This window comes from Miniopterus schreibersii (assembly GCF_964146895.1).
Source record: "Miniopterus schreibersii genome assembly, chromosome: 19".
Classification (NCBI taxonomy): Eukaryota; Metazoa; Chordata; class Mammalia; order Chiroptera; family Miniopteridae; genus Miniopterus; species Miniopterus schreibersii.
In genome coordinates, this window is record NC_138119.1 from 33,092,226 (window position 1) to 33,116,123 (window position 23,898).

The following is a 23,898-nucleotide window of genomic DNA, read 5'->3' on the forward strand; positions in this document are numbered from 1 at the left end:
TCCATTTTTAGCTTCATGACAAGCATTAGTGGCCTTTGCATCCTGCATTAGGCTTGGTCAGGTGATTTGAAGGCAAGGTCCCTGGACTCAAGTCACTCACAGTGCCTAGAAACAGATGCGGGTTCATGACTACCACACAATTTGGCAAGTGCTATAAGAGAGAAACAGAGCTGCAGAAAGCCAATGAGTTGGAGCACCTAACCTAGATCAAGGCCAACCAGGGAAATCTCTATACACTCTCCCTCCTTACCAATCCTTCCCCACCAATCTCTTCTATTTTAAAACAAAATTAATGAGTTTTACTTGACCTCTCGCTTCTGTTCTATTTATCACCTTTTCTTCACGGTCAGTCTTCTTCACTTCCTTACCACCTACTCTTCCCTCAATCCTTTATACTCTAGCCTTCATTTGAAACATCTTACTTCCACTTTATTCTTGAAGGCCATCAGTAACCTCCTGAGGAACAAATCTATGGTTCATTTTCAGTCTTTATCCCAATTGAACACCCTGAATTACTAGAAATCAGTAACAACCCCCTTTTTGAGACTCTTCCTCTTCTTGGGTTCCATGCTACTGTCCACTATTGGTGCCTCTCCTGCCACTTGTACTACTCAGTTTTTGGTGTTTTGTGATAGTGCCTCTTCCATAACTGTGAGCACTGCTCCCAAAGCTCAGCCTTGGTCTTCAGGCATACCTTTCCTGAATGACCCTCCTCTCCTTCAGTCACCTCCTCTCTGTGGATGATTCCTAAGCCACTTGGATTTCAGTTTGACAGCAAGTGACAGAGACTCAAAAATAAAAAGAGCTTAAAGAAGAAAGAAGTTTCTTTCTTGTTCATTAAAAAAAAAAAAAAAAATACGGATTCGACAGCTCCATTGGTAGAATAGTTCACAAGGTCATCAGGGACCCACACTTTTTTAATCCTCCTACTCCACCATTCTTAGTACTTGGCTTCCTCTTCTTGATCCAAAATGTCTGTCTGAGATGCAGCTGTCCTGGCATTCAGCCTTCAAGAAGCAAGAAAGAGAAAAAGAAAGCCAAGTGCCCTCTTCTTAAAGACATAGAAATCATATACAGCACTACCATTTTCATCCTAACGACCTGAGCTTAGTCATATGACCAAACTTACCAGAAAGTGGGGCAATACAGTCACCGAGTGACTCTATGCCCTGCTACAAATTAGGGATTCTGTTACTATGAATGAAGCTCTGAAAGAACAAATATAGGAAAACAACTAGAAGATTCTACTACAGCCCCACCCCTAAACAATGCTTTAAGGCCATTCTCTCTCATTTTCCATTCTTCCAACTTCTTACTGAGATGGTCCACTATCATCTCAAATTTAATATTTCTAACACCGAATTTGCGTCTACTTTTTACTTCCTTCCAAAATAAACTGAACTGGTTTTCCATTGACATAAAGTAGACACTCATAATATATTGTTGCCCTGACCAGTGTGGCTCAGTTAGCTGGAACACCATTCCATGCACCAGGAGGTTGCGGGTTTGATTCCCAGTCAGAGCACATGCCTTGGTTGTGGGTTTGATTCCCAGTTGGGGCTCCATGTGGGAAGCAACTGATCAAGGTATCTCTCCCACATTGATGTTTCTCTCTCTCTCTCTCTCTCCCCCCCCCGCACTTTCCCCTCTCTAAGATCAGCAAAGTATATATACATATACATACACACACACACACACACAGGTGGACAAGAGTAGGTTTATATAATACTAATAAATAATACAATAATTAATAAATAGTAACATAAGAATAAACTCTGTGTTTTGCATACCCTATATAGTTGAACAATTGAATTCTATTAGATGTTCTTATTCCTTGACTTTCTTTGTGCCCTCTCTCAAAGTGAGCCCTTCTTTTCTATTCCCTTATCCTCTGGTTAATGCCCAGAAGGCTACAATAGTCTCTGAAATGGTCTCTTAAACCCAGCTTCTCCTCTTATTTTTTATTTTAAATTTATCTTTATTGTTGAAAGTAATATAAATGTCCCCTTTTTCCCTATTGATCCCCTCCACCCTGCACCCCTTCCCCCAGGCCTTCACCACACTATTGTCTGTGTCCATGGGTTATGCATATATGCATATAAATTATTTGATTAATCTCCCCCACCCACGCACCCACCCCTGCCTTCCCTCTGATATTCATCTGTCTGTTACATGCTTCTATGCCTCTGGATCTATTTTGTTTGTGGGTTTATTTTGTTCATTAGATCCCACATATGAGTAAGATCATGTGATACTTGTCTTCCTCTGACTGGCTTATTTTGCTTAGCATAATATTCTCCACCATGCTGTCTCAAAGGGTAAGGGATCCTTTGTTTTAACAGCTGAATAGTAGTCCATGGCATAAATGTCCATGAATATGCTTGATATGATTTCAATCTTCTTGAACTTGTAGATACTTGTTTTATGTCCTAACATGTGGTCTATCTTTGAGAATGTTCCATGTGCACTTGAGGAGAATGCGTATTCTGCAGCTTTGGGACAAAATTTCTGTAAATGTCAATTAAATCCGTCTGATCTAGTGTGTCATTTAGAATCACTGTTTCCTTGTTGATTTTTTTGTCTGGAAGATCTATCCAGTGAAGTCAGTGGCATGTTAAAGTCCCCTGCTGTGACTGTATTGCTATCAATCTCTCCTTTAAAGTCCTCCAGAAGTTGTTTGTTTTTGTTTTTTTTGTTTTTTCAGTTTGTGTGAGTCTGGTTCTGAGGTGGGTCTCTTGTAGACAGCATATATTTGGGTCTTATTTTCTTATCCATTCAGCTACTCTATGTCCTTTAATTGGAGCATTTAATCCATTTATACTTAAGGTTATTGTTGACAGTTACTTATCTATCGCAATTTTATTTCTTTATGCCTATGTTTCTCGTTCTCTGTTTCAACTTCTTATTACACTAGTCCCTTTAACATTTCCTGCAATGCTGGTTTGATGGTGATGAACTCCTTTAGCCTTTCTTTGTCTGGGAAGCTCTTTATTTCATCATCTGTTATGAATAATAGACTTGCTGGATAGAGTATTCTTGGTTTCAGATCCTTTTTTTTGCATTATTTTGAAAACTTCATGCCCATTCCCTTCTGGCCTGTAGAGTTTCTGATGAGAAATCAGCTGACAGCCTTATAGGAACTCCTTTTTAGGAAGCAGATTGCTTTTCTCTTACTGCCTTTATGATTCTCTCTTTGTCTTGAATTTTTGGCATTTTAATTATGATGTTCTTGGGCATTGGCCTCTTTGGGTTCTTCTTGCTTGAGACTCTCTGTGCCTCCTGAACTTGGGTAACTTTGTCCTTCACCAGGTTAGGGAAATTTTCTGCCCTTATTTCTCAAACAGGTTCTCTAACCCTTGCTTACTTTCTACATCTTCTGGCACTCTTATGGTGTGAATATTGTTATGTTTCATGCTGTCTCATGGCTCCCTTAAACTGTCCTCCTATTTTTAAATTGTTTTTTCTTTTTGGCTCTCTGATTGAGTAATTTTTTTTTCTACCCTGTCTTCTAATTTCCTGATTCGATCCCCAGCTTCCTGTAATCTGCTGTTTATTCCTTCCAATATTTTTTTTTTATTTCTACTATGTCATGCTTAATTTCCTTCATAGTTTCCATTTCTTTTCTCATGTTGTTGAGCATCCATATGCTCAGTATTCTGAACTCTATATCTGATAGATTGCTTATCTCCATTTCATTTAGCTCTTCTTCTGGAGAATTTTTTTTTTCTTTCATTTGGGGCTTGTTTTTTGTCTCTCCAGTTTGGCTGCACACAAAACTTTGTGCTTTGGCCCTTTAAGAGGGTGCCTGAATTTCCAGCCATTTCTCCCTGGCAGACAGAAACCCCACTGCTTTTCACAGACATTGTGTGGGCACCTTCCTCAGTTCTGGTGCTCTGGGCTGGGAAGCCCAGCCTGGGGTTTAGGCCCCAGAGTCCTCAGTGGGAACCCCCCACAGCTGAAATCTCCCTCCAGAACTTCAGCTGCTGCCTGTGGCAGCCCAGCCAGCCCTCTCGAGCCTCTGCACTTCCTACCAGTCTCTATGGGGTCTCCACTTTTCCTCCTTGGTTATGAGGGTGCTCTCCAGCTTGTCTTCAGTTGCAGTTGATTATTCAGGATCTCTTATTTTTTCTATACATCATCACTATATTACTATGATTTTAAAATATCATTTTAATCTTCATCCTCAAAAACTTTAATAGCTTCCCTCTGTGGTGTAGACATTAAACTCAAGGTTGTCCAAAATCGAATCTATCTCTCTTTATATCCAGCCTTATCTCTCCTACTCATTTAAACTACATTACATGTTCTCTTGCTTCTAAGCTTTTATTCAGGACCCAAGGACCTGAGAGACCCATTTTTTCCCTTTCTACCCAGTAAAATTATACTTGTTCTTTAAGGTCCCCCTCAAATTCTTTCTTCAATAAGTTTTCTCTGACCTCTATATCTCAAAGTGATCTCTACCTTCTTTGAATTCCTACTACAATTACTGTCTCTACCATTCACTTGAATTTATCATTTACTACCTCATATTGCAAAGTAGAGTTGTGTTAATGCGTGTGTGTGTGTGTGTGTGTGTGTGTGTGTGTGTGTGTGTTACCTTTCTAAGCAGATATGAAATTCCAGAAAAAGGCAGGGAAACTATCTTGGTTACAGACTAGATAGTGTATTTCATGGTAAGTCCTCAAGACATTTTTGTGCCACAAGTTCTCTCTGAAACTGGGTTTTCCCAAGATCCCTTCCCACACTAATATAATATTTAAGTTCTTTCAGCATCTAGAAAAATAAATATTGGGGCTGGCTGATATGGAGATTCTTTTTTTAAAACAAACAAGTTTTCAAGAGAAAAAATAAGTCCACCAGGTAAAGTGGTACCTAAAACAACCCCAAGGCTTTACTTGAATTAGCCCTTACTAATGGCTCTTTAGACCAGCCAGCATGGCTCAGTGGTTGAGCATCAACCTAGAATCCAGGAGATCATGGTTCAATTCTCTGTCAAGGTACATGCCCAGGTTGCAGGCTCGATCCCCAGGGCGGGGGCACGCGGGAGGCAGCCGACCAATGACTCTCTCATCATTGATGTTTCTCTCTCTTTCCCTCTCCCTTCCTCTCTCTGAGATCAATAAGATACATTTTTTACAAGTAAATAAATAACGGCTGTTTACACATTCTCCAGTATGGTCCTGGTGTCACCAAGGCCATCAGAGGGATAGACTAAGGAAGGTTTCAAGGGCATGTGCCAATTATTAAGATGATAATAAAGAAGATCATGAGGATGATTCTCATCCTCATTACCATCACGGACCTCAGAAATAACTCACATGTATTTTGCCTTGATGTTTAATGAAGCATTTCTGCTTATATCATATAATTTGCTGCTCACTAAGTAAGCAGGGTAATTTTATAGCTATTATTTCTATTCTCTGAGTGAAGAAACTGAGACTCAGAAGGGCTTTGTGATTTTATTAAGGTTGCCCAGCTCAAGGTATAAGTACTTGCACCTACATCTTCAGCCTCCCTATGTTTCCACTGCGTGCTATGGTTTTGCAGCTGCCTCTCTCACATCACACTTGGAACATCTGAAGGTGGCAGAATCTTCACCTAATGCCTGTGCAGACCCTATGCCGTTTCTCAGCATGCTCAGAATTCTCATCAATACCAGTAGCACAAAAAGCAGCAGGACTTCCCCCAGTGGCTTCTGTCTGCCACCTACTCTGCCTCACTATCCTGACTCACAGCATCACTTCCTGAATGACTTGCTATAGAAGATAAGACATAATTTCAGAAGCAGCATCACGCACCAACTGCTCTAATACTAAGAAGGTCTCCGCCTTAGCAAACTGCCTACACACTTCCTGGGGTTTGATGAAAGAGCCCTGAAATTGTGAGCCACCCCTCATCTCTCTTCTCACACAGGGCCTGAATCCAAAGAGCCGAATGGCAGTTAGGTACTAGGAGCCTGACTTTTAAAAAAAAAAAGAAGAAAAAAAAAGCCTTAAGACAGACATGAGAGATTTGGCGCCAGGACCAGCTGTATAATTTGCAGAATCTAGTACAACGTGGAAACATGGTGCTCCTTGTTCAACTAATATGAAGAATTTCAAGGTGGCACATCATCATTAAACCAAGTTCAGTGTCCTTCTGAGCTCAAGGCTGTGTGACCGCGTGAGTCACATACCCATATCTGAGACTTCCAGAGTTTCAGGCTCGGACACTCCACGTGCCCCTCTACCAGATGTCATCAGCCTACTGGAACAGTTTACCTGGAGAGAATTAATGTTCAAGAGAATTGATTTGGGTAAACTATGGCTCTTGCCACTTAGTTTCTCCTCGGTCCCGCAGTGGTGTGTTCCTTGAGCTCTTACCACACGTCACACTGCATTATTATTTTCACTTGTATACGCGTCTGTCTGTCCCAGGACTGCGGCCACGTCCCATTCATCCGTGAGTCCCTAACACACCATCTGGCACGTAGTTAGCACTTAATAAGTGTTTACAGATAAGTATTCTTATCCCCCCCCCCCCAGCCCTGTTACACATCTTACCCCAACTAAGTCATCGGGCCTTACCTGGGATAGTCTTCCTAAGGGAAAATGTTGGTTGGTCTGAAAGAAAAGAGCTTTATATTTGCAGCCCCTGGGCTCACTCAGGAACTACCAGCTGGAGGACAGAAGTGGCCTTAGTAAGACAGCACCATCAGCTAAAAAATCCCTTTGATTTTATGACACTTCAAAGTGACACATATTCTCAATGACCCTTTTTCTTGCTCTCTTTATGCCAAGCCCTGGATACATTTTAGGGTCAGCCTGAACTCACTTATGTGGAAAACTTATGTCCTGCTCTTTGGGGCTTACAGGCAGAATAGCCCTGTTATTGTTTATGGCTGATACCCTTACTGATGGGTCAGTGCCTGTGTCTGTTGGTTTTTAAATATTTTTTATATAATCAAAACACTATTTCTCAGTGAGAATAACAAAATTACCAAAGAAGAGGAAGAAGATGAGAAAAATAAGATCTTATCATTATATTGCCTTTCATTTTACAAATTATGTATTGAATCGGTTTATCTTTATTAGGTGATGGAGGGGAAGAAAATAAACCTTTCATTTTTTTCTCATGTTAGATTGTAAAAACACTCATCCTTCTGCTTTTACTAGAAAGTGTTCCTGGATTCCCAAAACAGATCAAGTCCCTCTTGCTGTTCTCTCTCAATCACCATAATAGTTCCATACTTTGTATCTAACCATTTATGGTTGTCCATCCACATTGGTCTCTTTATTTAACTGTTACACTCTGGAGAGCAGGAACTATATCTATTTCTATTCACCATTGTATCCCCAACTCCTTACATAATGCTCAGAAGATTACATTAGTTACTAATCTTCCATCAACAGTTTGCCTCCTGGCCTTGGTGGGTTTTTTCTAAGAAGAGTTTTTGCTTAGAAGAGTAGTTTGTTCAGCAAACATTCATATTATAGATTAACTTAATAATGAATGCCTGTCATAGTATCCGAACCAAATCTGACTTTGACTTATTCAAGGTCAGCTTCATTGATAAATGAAGGTTATGCATTCATTGAAAAATGCATGAATGAATAAATGAACTTGACTTCAGAGTTGTTACAAGAGATTCTAGGCAACACATAAGTGAAATCTATTTATTAATTTATCCCAGAAATATTTACTAACCACCCACTGTGTGTCAGGTACTCTTCCATGGATTGGAGCTATAGCAGTTAACAAAAAAGTTCCCCAAAATCATCAACTTGGGGAGTATTTACTCCAGAGCTTCTAAAGCACTGTATTCTCCAGGAGTACAGGCACAAATCTAGCTTTCTTTTTGCAAAGACCATCCCAGGCTCTTGCCCCAGCTCTTCTGCCACTTGGAAATATGATGCTGGGAAAGAAAGACATTCAATATCTCAGACTTCGTGGAGGCGTATGGTCCTCATCTCTCAAATCCCTTCTAGCTCTCAAGAGTCTCTAAGTCTAGATAAACATGTTTTTAATGAAATGGATCCCTGAAAATTCACTAGGAAACTTAGTTTTTGAATGAGAATCCTTTAGAAAATTTAGCCATCCTAACATATTAAATATATCTAGAGTAGAATGCCAAAATGAAAGGGCATCCTCAAGAAACCGGATGATCTGCATCCATGGGAGCTCTTAAGGGAGACTCAAGCCTAGGGAGATGGGGAACTCTACAAGGTGCAACAGCCAAATGGCTACAATTTTCTATTTATATCCTCAGGTCTGGAAGCAGCTGAAAGCAACGCAGACATCCTCACAGTGAATGGGGTTCTGGGGGAGCAAGCCACTTTCCCCTTAAATGTGGAAGAAGTACAGCGCATTGCCAACATTGCTTGGATGAATTCCAAAACATCTGTTGCTCTTGTAGTGCCAGGCTCAGGAACAGCACCCCAAGTTACTGTGACCCACCAAAATTATTATGAACGAATAAATGTCTCATCTCAGAACTACAATCTGGAGATCCGCAATCTGAGGATGGGAGATGCAGATATCTACAAAGCTGACATAAATGTAAAGCAATCTGAAAAGCATATATTCACCATTACCAGGAGCTACAAACTTCAAGTCTATCGTAAGTTGTGGGAAGATAGAAGGCTTGCTTTTTACTTTTACTTTGCAAATTTGCTATTAAAGAACACCTGTATTTCTGACTATTGGGTTCCCTAAATCATTTTATACTTATAAATACTTACGTAACTCTATTAATACTTTCCAACAGGGCGTGGCTTTGCTTGCTTTTAGCTATGTAATCTTCTATCAGCAGTTTGTTTTTCTTTTCTATAAATAATGTGAATAGTCATATTATTCACATCCCATCGTTATTCGTTATTGTGAGGATCAAGTGAGTTAGTGTATGCAAAGTACAGTACTTTAAAAAAAAACCTTTTTATTTTGAAATAATTACAGCTGCATAGGAAGGTGTAACGGGAGTGTACCCAGTCACTCCCAATGGTCACATCTTACATAACTATAGTATAATATCAAAACCAAGAAGTTGACAAAAGTACAATAAACAGAGCTTACTTTATATTTCACCACGTATACAGGCACTAATTTATGTGTGAGAATACATGTCACTCTGTCTCTCTGTGCAATTTATTTACATATGTAGCTTCATGTTACTACCACAATCAAAATCCTCAACTGTACCATCACCAGGAGGAGCTGCTCGTCCCTTTATAGTCACCCGTCACTGCCCCTTTCCCCTCCCAAGCTCTGGAAGACATGCACCCATTGTTCATGTCTACAGTTATGTTATTTAACAAATGTTTACATAGATGGAATCACACAGTATGCATGCTTTTGGGAATGGCTTTTTTCATTCAGCATAATTTCTTTGAGGGTCATCCTAATTATTACAAGTACCAATAGTTTATATCTTTTATTACAGGATAGCCTTTCATGGCATAGATGTACTAGTTTGTTTAACCCTGTTGAGAAATATTTTAGTTGTTTCCAGTTTGGGATTATTGCGGTAAGCTGCTATGAATATTTGCATACAAGTTTGGGCCTGAAATAAGTTTTTGTTTCTCTGAGATAAATGCCCAAGAACGAAATCATATGGTAAAACCATTTTTTCTTTTAAAAAGTGTATTGTGATAAAATATACATGGCATAATATTTAATATTTTAACCATTTTTAATTGTACAGTTAAGTAGCATTAAGTACATTGACATTGTTGTATAATCATCACCGCTATTCATCTCCGAACTTTCCCCCACTTTTAAATAGATTCTATCTTTTAGAGCAGTTTAAGGTTCTTAGAATAATTAAGTAGAAAGTACGGGGACTTCCCGTGTGTGCCCTGTGCCCGCCCATCCATTCACAGCCTCCGCCATTAGCAACACCCCACCAGAGCGGTGCATCCATTACAACAGAGAATGTACATCGATGCATCAGCATCACCCACAGGCCGTAGTTTACATTAGGTTCGTTCTTGGTGCTACATGAGTTTTGACAAATATATAATGACATGTATCCAGCATTATAGTATCCTACAGTAGAGCTTCGCTGCCCTAACAGCCCTCTGTGCTCTGCTTATTTACCCCTCCCTCCGCACAACACCTGGCAACCACTAACCTTTTCCTATCCCTATGGTTTAAGTTACCTCCATGTCTTTTCATGGCTTTATAGCTCTCTCCAGACCTCAGAACTTTTAAGAATCATTTTTACTTTTAAAAGACTTGTCAAATTATTTAAGCTCCCGCCAGCAATGTATGACTGATCTAGTCTCTCCACATCCTCACCAGCATTTAGTGTTATCACTGTTTTTCATTTTGGCCATTCTGATGGGTGTGTAGTAATATCTCATTTTGGTTTAAATTTGATCTCAATAGTAGCTAAGGCAAAGTGTTTTTAAAAGGTAAAATACCAGAACTATCATCATCATTAAAATTTCTACAATTCACTGGGAGATGTGTGTGGTGTGTTATACAATGCTATTCAAAGTGTGGTCTGCGCCCCAGCTGCATCAGCATCGCCTGGGGAACTTGTTGGAAATGCTAATTCTCAGGCTCTACCCCTTACTTTTGATGTGCAGCTCAAGAATCTGTGTTTTCACACCCTCTGAACTATGCCTGTGTGTGCTCAAGTTAAAGAAGCATTTATCTGGAACTGCATTGTCCAATATGGTAGCCACTAGCCATACATGGCTCTTGAGTATTTGAAATATGGTGTGTTCAAATTGAGATGTATTCTAAGTAGAAAATACACACTGATTTCAAAGTCTTAGCAGCAAAAAAAAGCCCACATAAAATACCTCATTAATAATTTTATATCGGTTACAGGTTAAGATAATAATACTTTGGATATATTCGGCTAAATAAAATGTATTATTAAAATTAATATCACCTTTACTTTTGCTATTTTTTGAATTATATAAGGACTCACACTTTATTTCTATGGGGCAGCACTAATTTCTAGCATAGAGAAATATTTGAGCCATGTCTCAAGGATTTTACTATCCGTCTGCCTCACAGCAGAAAAACTACAGAAATGTAGCTAATTAACGTTGCTACAGATAAAATTCAAGCACATAGTTAATCCACTGGAATTCAAGTCCCATAAAGGCAGGGCCTTTGTATATGAAGTTCATCACAGTATCCCCAGCACCAACACTGTCAGGCACATAGTAGGTGCCCCAGAAGTATTTGTTGAATGAAAGAATGAATGAATTATAATAGTCCCAGGTCCTACACAGTGCCTGACAATTGTAAGTGGTCTATTACTATAGCAGATTGTATCTCAATGGAAGGCCTATAGTAGAAAGAACATTAATGTTGAAATTAGACCTCTTGCCAGCTGTGTCACCTTGAGTAATTGTTTACCCTCTCTAGGCCTAAATTTCCTCATCTATTGAATGCAGATTATAATAGGTGGAGTTAAACAAGAGAGCGCTAGTTGAGCTCCTAGTACAGTGCATGCCTTAAAGTAGATGCTCAGTAACTAGTTGTCATTATTAATTTTTTTAACCCTTAGCTCCCTTTTAAATTGTATTTATGAAGGACTTCCTAGATGAAGAAGGCTCTGAGTTGGGCATGAATGACGTAGTCAAAGAACCATACCTAAGTGTGGAGACTTCAGAAAATATTTGACTTTATTCCAGAACTTTTGTTGAGAAAATAAAGAGGGCACTCAATTTTAAGATGTTTGTTTTCATCCCTTTATAACATTTAGTTTCACCCACTCAGTCTTTGGGAGGCGTTGTATTATCTGTAATTAGGGCAGACCCCTATAAAGTCCTAGAGAAAGCTGTATTGCCCATAGAACAAAATGTGTACCTTTTGAGTAGTTAGCTGAGAAGGTAAAGAGAAGGGAACTGACATTTATTGGACACTATGTGTCTGGCATTCTACCACCTAATTTTTAAAAAGATATAAAGATTATACATATTTAGGCAACATATGCACAAACAGAGCAAAAGATAATACAGTGAAATGCAGCTCTCCCTTCTCAGAGGTAGTCACTTTTGCCAGTTTATTTTGTCTCTTCCATGATAATTAATGTACATACCATTGTAGATACATGATAGATGGATGGATGGATGGATGGATGGATGGATGGATGGATGGATGGATGGATGGATGATAGAGATGATAGATGATGATAGATAGATATAGATAGATAGATAGATAGATAGATAGATAGATAGATAGATAGATGATAGATAGATAGATAGATAGATAGATAGATAGATAGATAGATAGATAGACGATGATAGATAGATAGATGATAGATGATAGATAGATAGATAGATAGATAGATAGATAGATAGATAGATAGATAGATGATAGATAGATAGATAGATAGATAGATAGATAGATAGATAGATGATAGATAGATAGATAATAGATAGATGGATAGATGATAGATGATGATGATAGATAGATGATAGATAGATAGATAGATAGATAGATAGATAGATAGATAGATAGATGATAGAAATAGATAGATGATAGATAGATGATAGGTAGATAGATAGATAGATAGATAGATAGATAGATAGATAATAGATGATTGATAGATGATTGATAGATGATATGATTAGATAGATAGATAATAGATGATAGATAGATAGATGATAGATAGATAGATAGATAGATAGATAGATAGATAGATTAGATAGATGATAGATGATGATAGATAGATGATAGATGATTGATAGATGATAGATAGATAGATGATAGATAGATAGATAGATAGATGATAGATAGATGATTGATAGATGATAGATAGATAGATGATAGATGATAGATAGATAGATAGATAGATAGATAGATAGATAGATAGATAGATGATAGATAGATAGATAGATGATAGATGATGATAGATAGATGATTGATAGATGATAGATAGATAGATGATAGATAGATAGAGGATAGATAGATGATAGATAGATAGATAGATAGATAGATAGATAGATAGATAGATGATAGATGGATAGATGGATAGATAGATAGATATAGATGATAGATAGATAGATAGATAGATAGATAGATAGATAGATAGATAGATAGATAGATAGATAGATGATAGATAGATAGATAGATAGATAGATAGATAGATAGATAGATAGATAGATAGATAGATAGATAGGTAGATGATAGATAGATGATAGATAGATAGATAGATGATAGATAGATAGATAGATAGATAGATAGATAGATAGATAGATAGATAGATAGATAGATAGATAGATAGATAGATAGATGATAGATAGATGATAGATGGTAGGCAGATGGATATTAGAGTGGTCTTTATAAGTATGTAATAGCTCATTTAATCCTCACAACAGCCCTAGCAGGAGAACTTTGTTATCCTCATGTTGTAGTGGAAGGAACTAAAGCTCAGTGAAAACGCATACCTTCTCCACCATTCTACAATTAGAGTGTAGTGGAGCCTGGACCTGACCCAGGTCTCCAGTGGCTTCCACACCTTTTCTGCCAAGCAGCTTCGTGCAGGTAACATCTCTGTTCCTGCTGAGAAAAAAAGGAGATGGGATCCACTTCTTCACTTCTGTTCTTCACCTTGACACACACACACACACGTCTTTCTAAAAACAAGCAAATAGCAAGCAGAGGCTTAAACATTCTTGTAAATCAAGTTTCTAAACACACACACACACAGACACACACGCAATATCGTTCATTTTGCACGGCCCATACCTGTATCTATAGCTGCTATAGTTAATCAAGGTCTTAACTCCAAACTTGTTTAGAAATGTTTTTGCCAAGTCATCACTAATTCTAATCTGGAAGAGATCCCTCTAAGAGACTCTTAGGACCACGGTTTCTGGTTAAGATGAAATAAAAAATCTTTACAGCCTCTTACTTCTCATGGTCTCCTCCTTCCTAAGTACAGACAAGTGGTTCCTGCACATAGTTGCCCTGTTGAGTGTATTGTCTTTATAAACTCCACAGTAATTAGAAAGTTACATGCCAGTTCCTCCTGATTCTTCTATTTCCTTCTTCACACAGCTGTCGAGGAAGGAACCAACCCCAACAAAGCAGCTTTGACAGGAATGGACTAAACACTGAATGTGGCCACTTTTTATCTCCTGGTAAAAGAAAAGATCCTCCCTTTCCTTCTGCCAGCCTCACATCTAGCTATTGCCTCAACTTAAATATTACTGCTCTTTAGTAACACTTTACCAGCCTACAACTTTTACAGTTTACCTTTTGGTTGCTTTAGTGAAAACATTTTTTGTAAATAAACTTTTAAAGAGGTTTTTTTAAACTTCTCACCATGAGCACTTTAAAACAAAACAACAAACTTAAAGAAAACACACATACACCAGAAAACAAAGCCTTTTTTTTTTTTAAAGATCGTTTCATGTAGTAGTATGCTGATAAATGTTCAGCTGGTTCCTCATGATGTGTTTGTGCATATATACTGTATGTGTGTGTGTGTGTGTAAAGCTTTATTCACATAAAGGATGTGTGGCACACAATTTCATAAATGATAATAAAATATATAACGGTCTTTATTGTAAACTCCATATAGCCAATTGTTCTCACAGAATGCTTTCACTGATTTTTGCTAAATGTTTATATCGCTATCCAACCTATAATTGCAATCAATGAATGAACCAACATGAATATTGGTTGATATTTTCACTTAAGTCAACTAATAAGAAAAAGCAATCCAAAAAACATATATATCAGAACTTGACTTGTTTGTCAATGACATGAGCAACTTCTTTGCTGAATTAGATAGTGGTTTTCAAATACTGGAAGAATATTCTCTAGTTTGTTTTGATTTGTTTTTTTATTTTGTTTTGTTGCTATTTACAATGTAAAGGCTATAGACAGGGCACACTTTTAAGTTTAATCTGCTTTAGTAACCTCTCCTCCATTGCTTTCTTAAGTCTAGAGCAACTATCAACGAGGCAGTAAATCAAGTCCAAGTTTGTAGCATTTGCCAATTCCTGTGGTATAAATACTTCCACCATGGCTGACTTTTCAAGTTAAATTTATTCAGGTGACATTGGTTAATAACATTACATAAGTTTCAGGTGTATACCTTTATAATACAACATCTATATACAATATTGTGTGCTCACAACTCAAAGTCTAGTTTCCTTCTGTAATATATTTGACCCCCTTTGCCCTACTCTTCCCCTTCTTCCCCTTTGGTAACTTCCATTCTGACTTCTGTGTCTGAGTCTATTTTTGTTTTGTTTTGATAGTTTGTTACTTTCTGTTTTATATTCCACATATGAGTGAAGTCATGGTTTTTGTCTTTTTTCTGACTTAGCATTATACTTTCTGTCTGACTTATTAGCATTATACCTTCAAGATCCATCCATGTTGTCACAAATGAATAATTTTAAGACATGCAGAGTTGGAAAGACTTTGACATCATTACAAAGGACGTACATAGATAGAAATAGTGTCTAGAGCATAAATAATGGTAAATTGTAAAAAAAAAAAAAAAGTGATGAGTTTTGAGTATTAGGTTTGTTTTTAATATGACTTATTTTGGTATAAGTTTTTGTTTGTTTGTTTTTTAATATATCTTTATTGATTTCAGACAGAGGGAAGGAGAGGGAGAGAGAGAGATAGAAACATCAATGATGAGAGAGTCATAGATCGGCTGCCTCCTGCACGCCCCCGACTGGGGATTGAGCCTGCAACCCGGGCATGTGCCCTGACCGGGAATCGAAACCTGACCGCCTGGATCCTAGGTCAACGCTCAACCGCTGAGCCATGCCCGGCAGGGCTGTTATAAGTTTTTATACTTTGCTTTTTCATGATGGCTGTGTTTAATAAACATTTGAAAAATTTTTGAAAATATAGTAATTGGCTCTCATAAACTGGTATAGGCCAGCTCCCGTTTACCACTGGCTAATGTGTTTTCCCCTCATAGGTAGGCTTGGGAAGCCGAAAATAACTCAGAGTTTAATGACATATGTGAATAGTACCTGTAATGTCACACTAACATGCTCTGTGGAGAAAGAAGAAAAAAATGTGACATACAGTTGGAGTCCCCTGGGGGAAGAGGGTAGTGTCCTTCAAATCTTCCAGACTCCTAACAACCAAGAGCTGACTTACACATGTACAGCCTGGAACCCTGTCAGCAACAGTTCTGACTCCATCTCTGCCCAGCAGCTCTGTGCAGGTAACCAGCTCTCTCCATCTCTCCTGCATCCTACAAATCACTCTGAAGAGCTGTAGGGCCTGAATGCGGGCCTCATCCTCCAGGGGAATATGTCTCCCTTATGCTAGGCCAGGTCCCCAGGGCACCTCTTCCCAGGGAGCCCTGGAAACTAGTCCAAAGCCTTCTGAGGGATGTTCCCTGGTTCAGTTTCTAACCCTGACTTTCAATAGCAAAAAGTGCAGTTTCCCTCAAAGCTTTGGTACTCCCCGGAGGGCCCCCAATTCTGACACTGCACCTTGAATGTGGACAAGCTTGTCCAGCATCTTGGGCCTATTTTCTGAGAGTTGTCTCTCTGCATCTTCCATTTTCAGATATTGCAATGGGCCTCCATACTCGCCATGCTGGATTGCTGTGTGGGCTGACTGTGTTCTTTCTGTTTATAGCCATTCTATCTTCAGTGCTTTTGTTCCTTTTGTGCAAGAGAGGACAAGGTAGGATTTTCCCAATGTGGAAATGCACCTTCCTTCTTCCTAGGACTGAAGTCATTTATCCAAGGTGGTGTGGAGAGGTATTTTGCTCCAGGGAATCAACGTTTCTGCAATCCCCACCCCACCACCACACAATCTACAAGACTGATGGCCCTGACTGTGTGTTATCACCCTGAATGATCTTCAGAATCTGTTCATGGGCTCACCAGTATCTAGTGGGCCCAGAGCTTAGGTTCAAGCCTAGCACTTCCATTAATAAGCTGTGCTTCATTAAACATGTATCTTTACCTCTCTGGCTCAGTGTTCTCACATGTGAAATAAAGTTTGGACTAGAGGGTCTTCAGGGTCACTTTCAATTCCATCATATTTTTTACTGTGACCTTTGGAGAGTCATTGTGGAACATGTACTAATTTTGTATTCCATGGTTGTCACTAGATTCTTCTAGATCCCTCTGAGTCCTTCTGTATTTGTGCTAGTCTCAATTCAGAAAGCTCGACCTTAGCACCCTAGGGGATCATTACACACCATCCTATTCCTCCTAACCCCATGTCCACCCAAAATCTTCCCTTTGCTCAAATCATAACAAGCCTGGACGTAGAGAGGCTCCCCCTCTGCTTCCATGTTCTTGACTCTCCTTTGGTCTGGCTCCTCAGGTACCTACTTGAAGATCTTCAATAAGAAACCTGGTAAGTTCTCAGCTATAAGTTTCTCTGGATTGGAGGAGATGAATTCAAGCAGAGTGGTTAAGACTAAGCTTGTGCTCTGCAAACAGTCTGGGGTGAAGGTCCCAGCTTGACCGCTTATCAGCTACCAGTTATTTTATCATTGTAAGTCTCAATTTTCTCAATTATAAAATATGCATAATAATAGGATTGCTGCATATATGGGTTAAATGGAACTACACTTGGCCTGGTACCTGGGACTTAGTAAGTACTCAGTAAATGTTAGCTACCATGCTTGTACTTGATAGGCCCTAGCTTGGCCTCATGATTAGAAGTCACTCAACCTACTCAGGCCATAGGTGATCTTCAGGGCTCCTCAAAAAAAGACATCTGTCTCCAATCCTTTATGGCCTCTTTTTTCATCTGCAAGTGAGAAAAGAGAGCACTCAGTTTAGCTTACTTGCCAAGTGTGAGGCAGGAGCTCGATAGGACTAAACTCTGAAATGTTGGATCCTTCTGATATTGCTCAGCTCAGACATGTTATGTGTGGATATGTTAGTGCCCTGAAACATGAAGACCCTAAATTCTAGGCATATCTTTTCAACCTGGCCCTAAAATGTTCCATGTTAGGAGCAAAGAAAAGTGGTACACTAGGATGAATGCTTCTACCAGCCCATAAGTTATTAAGAGTAGGGACATATCTCTCCTGTCTTTGCTTCTCTACAGCCTCACACATAGTCTGGCACATAGAGGGAGCTTAATAAATGTTTGATGGTGTGAGTCAATTGAGAAGCCACAAATGTTTGTGGAGCATCCGCTATGTGCTTAACCTTGAGGCTGTAAGAATAATGTATGTACCAGAAGAATCCAACACAGTGTATAACTAGAGAGAATCAATCTAGTTGAAAAACCAAGACCCTCTCATTAAAATGCAACTAGCTATGCAAGGCAGTCAATGCTAAGCGCCAGAAACACTAAGAAGACGCTGGGTAGAAGAGCCATTTTGACTGCCCATGCAGAGATTGAGGAGAGCCTCTTTAGTCTAATGTGGACTCTAGAACAGAGTCCTCCCTTACCACATGTAACCCCTAGAAGAGGGAGAGATGGTCCCAGCACCCGAGCATCCATCTCAAGAGGATGGGAGCCATTTAACCTCTGGGATTTGATTCCTTCATTGTAAAAAGAAAACATTAGAATAGACAATCTCTAAAAAGTCGTCCACCTTCTGCATGTTGTGTTTCTATCTTTGTTTGTGACACAGACGCTGTCTCAAAGAACACAATATACGCATATGCCATGGTTTCCAAAGATACTCAGCCAGCAGAGTCCAGAATCTACGATGAAATTGGCCCATCCAAGGTGAGCTGATGCAACTCGGGGATCCTCACCAGCACCCCCAGGAGAGGGAGTCACAAGTGGCAGGCCCCTGTTTGCTACTGCCAAGACAGAAGCCACAGCCGAGAATCTGGAGATCCGACTGAGAAATGCCATATCCAGGATATGGTGCCGTGATTCTCAATATAAGGACAGGAATGTGGTCAGTTGTCACCCTATGGCAGCCTCCAGGGTTGAGGCCCTAAGCTTCCATGTGGGGGCCTGGCTCAAGGTTAGATGGGAGTCGTGATTAGGAATGAAGCACCCTCTACAGGAGACAAGCCACAAGAGAGCCCCTGGTGTGAGGTGAGGGCTGTTCCGTGGCCGCTGACTTGTGAACAGGTTGCTAAGGGAGCTCCAAGGGCACAGAACTGAGAAAGGTGGCCTTGAACTCAATTACCTTATCTGGCTGTGTCTGCAGCTTACTTTTATCAGCCTCAGAGTCACTCTGTCTCACACCTTCTCCTCCCACCTGCCTTTTACCTGCCTGCCTCTCCCTCACCTCCACCCAGAATCAGTATTCTGCGTGTTATCACCTTCCTGTGTGCCTCCTCCAGCCTGCTCCCCTGAAGTCTACAAGGAGGGAAGGGGGCTACCGAGGTCTGCCTGGTGAACTAGCTCTGGGATTGACCTGATAAGGCAGCTGGGTCCATAAAGCCTACGGAAAGCTCAAACCCTGACTGAGCAAAACCCAGTCTCAGCCATGCAGATCCCTCTTCTAGAGGTTTTTGCCAAAATACTACCCACCGTCCCACCGCACCCTCATCTGACCCTGATCTTCTCCAAAGCTGGGTGGAAGCAGAACTGAGGCCTGGAGAGAAGTCCACCTAGTGAAAATGCTACTAGGGAGGGGTGATGGGCAGGGGTAGAAGTAGGAAGGGGAATTCATTGTGCCTGAGTTCCCTTACTAAGTGAATGATGGGTGTTTTGCAGGTGCTCCCCACCAAGGAGAAGTCAGAAAACACAATTTATTCCATAGCACAGTACTCCAATAAGGTAAATCCTTCCTGATTTTTTATCCCTGTTGTCTCATCTGTTCCAACAGTTCTGCTATTATACCCTGTTCATTCAACAAGGGGCCAGCTGGTTCCCTTGGGATTCCTCTCTAGACTTCTCAGGACTAACAGCTGAGGTTAGGTGTAAGGTCCTTCCACACATGCACAGAGCACTACTCCTGAGGTCAGAGGTTATTCACAGGCTGGCCTGCTTGGGTTGCTGACCCCACCCTTTAAGTGCAGGATCCCCAAAGCCCCTGAACATAGTGTGAAAACTCCAGCCTCTACAATACCTAGGGCCACTGTTAGCCCACAGTGTGAAAATAAGAGAACAGGTGCCTCCCTGTGGGCCCACACCAGGTGAACAGACTGGCAAGTAGAACCCAGGCTGAATTTCAGTTCCAACTTGCTCCCTCAGCTGAGTTTTATAGTATACAACCTGCACAACCATTTGTAGTGGTCTAGTGACAATCTCAAGTCCTGTGCTTCAGTGTCCTTCTCTGGAATATTCAGAGGAACAGCAAACCCTGTTCTTTAACAGGACTTTCAGTTTGGGGAATCTGTTGAGGGGTTGTCACTATCTAATGGTCCTCATTTCTGCTAGTCAGGACAGCGTTGGGGTCTCTTGGTGAAGCAAATGTTTTGTGAGTGTTCCTGCTTAGTAGCTGAGCTAATACACGGGAAGCTAACCATGAAAGATAAATTTGAACCCAGGAGTCTAGAGAAGTGAGAAAATAATGATAATAAATGAATGGTGGGAAGATATATTGGGAACTTGAAACGGAATGTAAATGGATCCATAAATGAGAATTAAGAGCTGATTCTATAAGGCATCTGTGAGCTGGACAAGTGGGAAGGTTGTAAAGGAACTTAATGCATAGGACAGCTTGATTGTAAAGATAAGCCAAGTGTCCTGGAGAAAGAGACAAAAGACTTTTTTTCCTCAGTGATCATGAGAGGGGAGGAAGGAGAAGGCGAAGAGTGAGGAAAGAAGGGAAGGAGAAGGAACGACAGAAGAAAAGCAAGAAGCGAGGGGCAGGGTGCGCGAATGCTTGAGCCAAGATCTGAAGGAAAGTGGGAGGAAACAGAGGAGGTACAATTGTAAAGGACTGGATTTGAGGAATTAATCAGGGAGTCCTGGATTGATAAATCTCAAAGTGAATCCTCTAGACAAGTTGAATGACAATTATTCATTGGTCGGTATGTAATTTAAAATCAAAGACTCCGCAAGCCGGTGGGAGGGTTGTCTGCAGTGTTCTGAACTAGAGCACATGAGATGCTGGCAGAGGTGACTCGCCACTGTGTACAGGTGAAGGCACAGTTATTGGGGTACAGGAGGAACTAGGGCTCAACTAGGAAGGAAGGCAAGTAGCTTGCGCCTGGATGTTGCTTCAAGCTTATAATCAAAAGCAATGCAAGTACCCCCATTCCCTCCTGCTTTTTTTCTGGGTGAAGAAGTTGGGTGACCCACGTGGGAACGGGAATTCCCCAGCAGCACCTTTCTGTTAACGTGTCTTCCATGTCCCTCTTGAGCACAGATGGAGAAACCCAGCACTCAGGACAGCAAACCTCCTGGGACTTCAAGCTATGAATTTGTGATCTAAGGTGCCAGACGGCATTATCTCCATGGAAACTAAACTACAACCATAGATAATGGCAGATACCCTATGCTCAGACTTTCTCTGCCCAGATCTTACCTGAATATGGAAAATCACCACATCCCTCTGTGAAAAAAAAGGAAGTACTCTGCTCCTGGACATAGCTGGTGCTTAGAAGGACAGATGGACATGTGTCCTTTCTGAAATGGCTGCCTTCTGGATGAATGATAAGGCAAGTCCCTTGGCAGGGTGCTTCCTAATCTTCCTTACAGCCATGTAGAAAATATTTTTACAGCACAGTGGGATAAACAGTCAAGATTGATCATGTCTGGAGGCTGCCTGTGGCTAGAGGCTTCTCATGATTACAGGTGATGACCCTTCTCAGCAACTCCAAACACAGAGAGGATCAGCATTTTGCACACCTGTAATAAGCCGTGGCACACCACCTAGCATGCTCTGCTTACACCCAGTATACTTGAGGAGCCCTGGTGCATGGCTTAGGCAAATTAAGCAAAGGCCCCCTTTCCCTAAGGCAGATGCAGCCCCTCGCCCAAGTGCATGGCTTGGTGAGTAGAGTGTGGGCTGCATTTCAGCCTCCACTTGCCCCCTCTGCCCCGGAACCCTTGTACATAGTACAACCCAACTGGCTGGACCAGTGCAACCATCCATGACTGTATGGCATGAGAAGCTGTCAGCGTTGTGGCTCTCAGCAGTGCAGACACACTCCCCAGATGGTGTGTTGGCAAGCGCTCCTTCTGTAGGCACTAGAGTGCTGGAGCATTTTTCTTCAGTCTCTATTTCAAAAGCCTCATAAGATTTTCTTTCCAACCAAGCTTTCCTTCTGTATCACTCTGTGATAGTTAACTTTATGTGTCTACTTGACGGAGCCATGGGTTAAACATTACTCAAAGTGTGTCTGCGAGGGTGTTTTTAGATGACATTAACATTTGACATTGCAGGCGAAGTGAAGCAGATTAATCCTGTTTCTCCTGGGTGGGCATCACCAAATCCATTGAAAGCTTGACTAGGACAAAAATGTGATGTAAGGGAGATTTATTCTCTCTCTCTCTACCTGACTTTCTTCAAGATGGGACATTCAGCCCAGCCGGGTGTGGCTCAGCGGTTGAGCATCGACCTAGGATCCAGGAGATCAGGGTTCGATTCCCGGTTGGGGCACATGCCCGGGTTGAGGGCTTCAGCCGATAAATGACTCTCTCATCTTTCTATCTCCTCTCTCTTTCTCCCTTCCTCTCCCTGAAATTAATAGAGATATATATTTAAAAAAAAAAAAAAAAGATGGGACATTCATCTTCTTCTGAGTTTAGACTTGGACTTGAACTGGAATATACGCCATCAGCTCTCCTGGCTCTCAGGCCTTTGGACCCAGACTAGAACTATATACCATCACCTCTATAGCTTGCCGACTACAGATCTTGGGATTTCTCAATCTCCATACTACATGAGCCAATGTCTTACTATAACTATTTCTCATTAGTTCTGTTTCTTGCAGAACCAGACTATTACACAATCCAAGCATCCTCAGCAACAAGAAGAAGCCATACCCAGTATCCCATTATTCAAAACGACTTGACAAGTTCTATTCCTGGCACTTTAGGGGAACTAAGTGTAACTCAACTGTTGAAACAAGAGACCTTGAGAGAAGCAAGATCATTCTCCAGAGGGAACTTGAGAGATAATGCAGATTATGAAACTGGAAACACCCCAGCTCCCAAGGCTCTGCCTAGAGATTCATAAAGCTCAGCTCTAGGTTAAGTGCTCTTCCCCCTCCCCTGCCATGTCTGAGTGGAACATTCAAGTGAGTATTTAAAGAATTGCCTCCCTTATTTGTTAACAAACATAACTAGCTAAATCCTAAATGCCCGTGAACAACCCCAGGCTGGACAGTAGAAATAAGCTGCATTTAGGCAGAATGAGGGTGTTAGTCCTAGTGAATGGGCCCATAGAACCATCTAGCCCAGACTATCTTTAGCATTGTGTTGGGGCTGCAAGGCCCCCAAGTATGAGTATAATGTCTGCCCTGGGCTAGCTGAGAAACCAATTCCAGCATAGACACTACAGTTAAATCCTGAACTACACACTTCCAGGAGTTGCACAAGCTAACACAGTCAGCAAAGACATTATGGGGGAGGCAGGACTGAAACTGGGCCTTGAAAGATAAATGGGATTTGGCAGACAATGAAAGAGACAGAGCACATCCACTGGAGGAAAGCATAACAGACAGACAGACACAGAGCCCTGGACCTGCATGCTGTATCTTGGGCACCTCCCTAGGTACACTATGCATGTTCTCAGTCCCTTGCCTGTGTGTGGCACAGCGCCTCAGCTAGAATGTGTGCTCCACCCCTTACCCATTCACACATCTTCTAATGCCCGGCTCCTCTATGAAGCTCTTCCTGATATTATAAGTGAAATTAATTATGGCTCTTTCTGCACTCCTTTCTTTCCCCCCTTTGGTTCTTCTGTCTCTATAACTCATTCCATCCTGCCTTACAGGATAGACAATTATTTGTTTCCCTCTGCATTATACATTACGTAAGGACAAGATCCATGACATCATGATCATGAAGAGGTGAACGTAAGAGGTGACAGATTTATTCGCCTCTGTGTCCACCCCCAGGCAACACAGTGCCTTG

The 23,898-nt window shown here is 40.8% G+C and overlaps 1 protein-coding gene across 1 annotated transcript in view; it reads left to right on the forward strand.

Moving 5' to 3' along the window:
- Positions 1-22,523, forward strand: part of CD84 (CD84 molecule) — a 29,172-nt gene extending 6,649 nt beyond the window's left edge. The window contains exons 2-8 of the mRNA XM_081120966.1: positions 8,249-8,599; positions 15,896-16,147; positions 16,498-16,617; positions 17,269-17,301; positions 18,539-18,636; positions 19,585-19,647; positions 21,185-22,523. Of these exons, the coding sequence (XP_080977092.1) occupies positions 8,249-8,599; positions 15,896-16,147; positions 16,498-16,617; positions 17,269-17,301; positions 18,539-18,636; positions 19,585-19,647; positions 21,185-21,250 (983 nt within the window). The 3' untranslated portion in view covers positions 21,251-22,523. The remainder of the gene's footprint in view (positions 1-8,248; positions 8,600-15,895; positions 16,148-16,497; positions 16,618-17,268; positions 17,302-18,538; positions 18,637-19,584; positions 19,648-21,184) is intronic.
- The last annotated feature ends 1,375 nt before the right edge of the window (positions 22,524-23,898 follow it).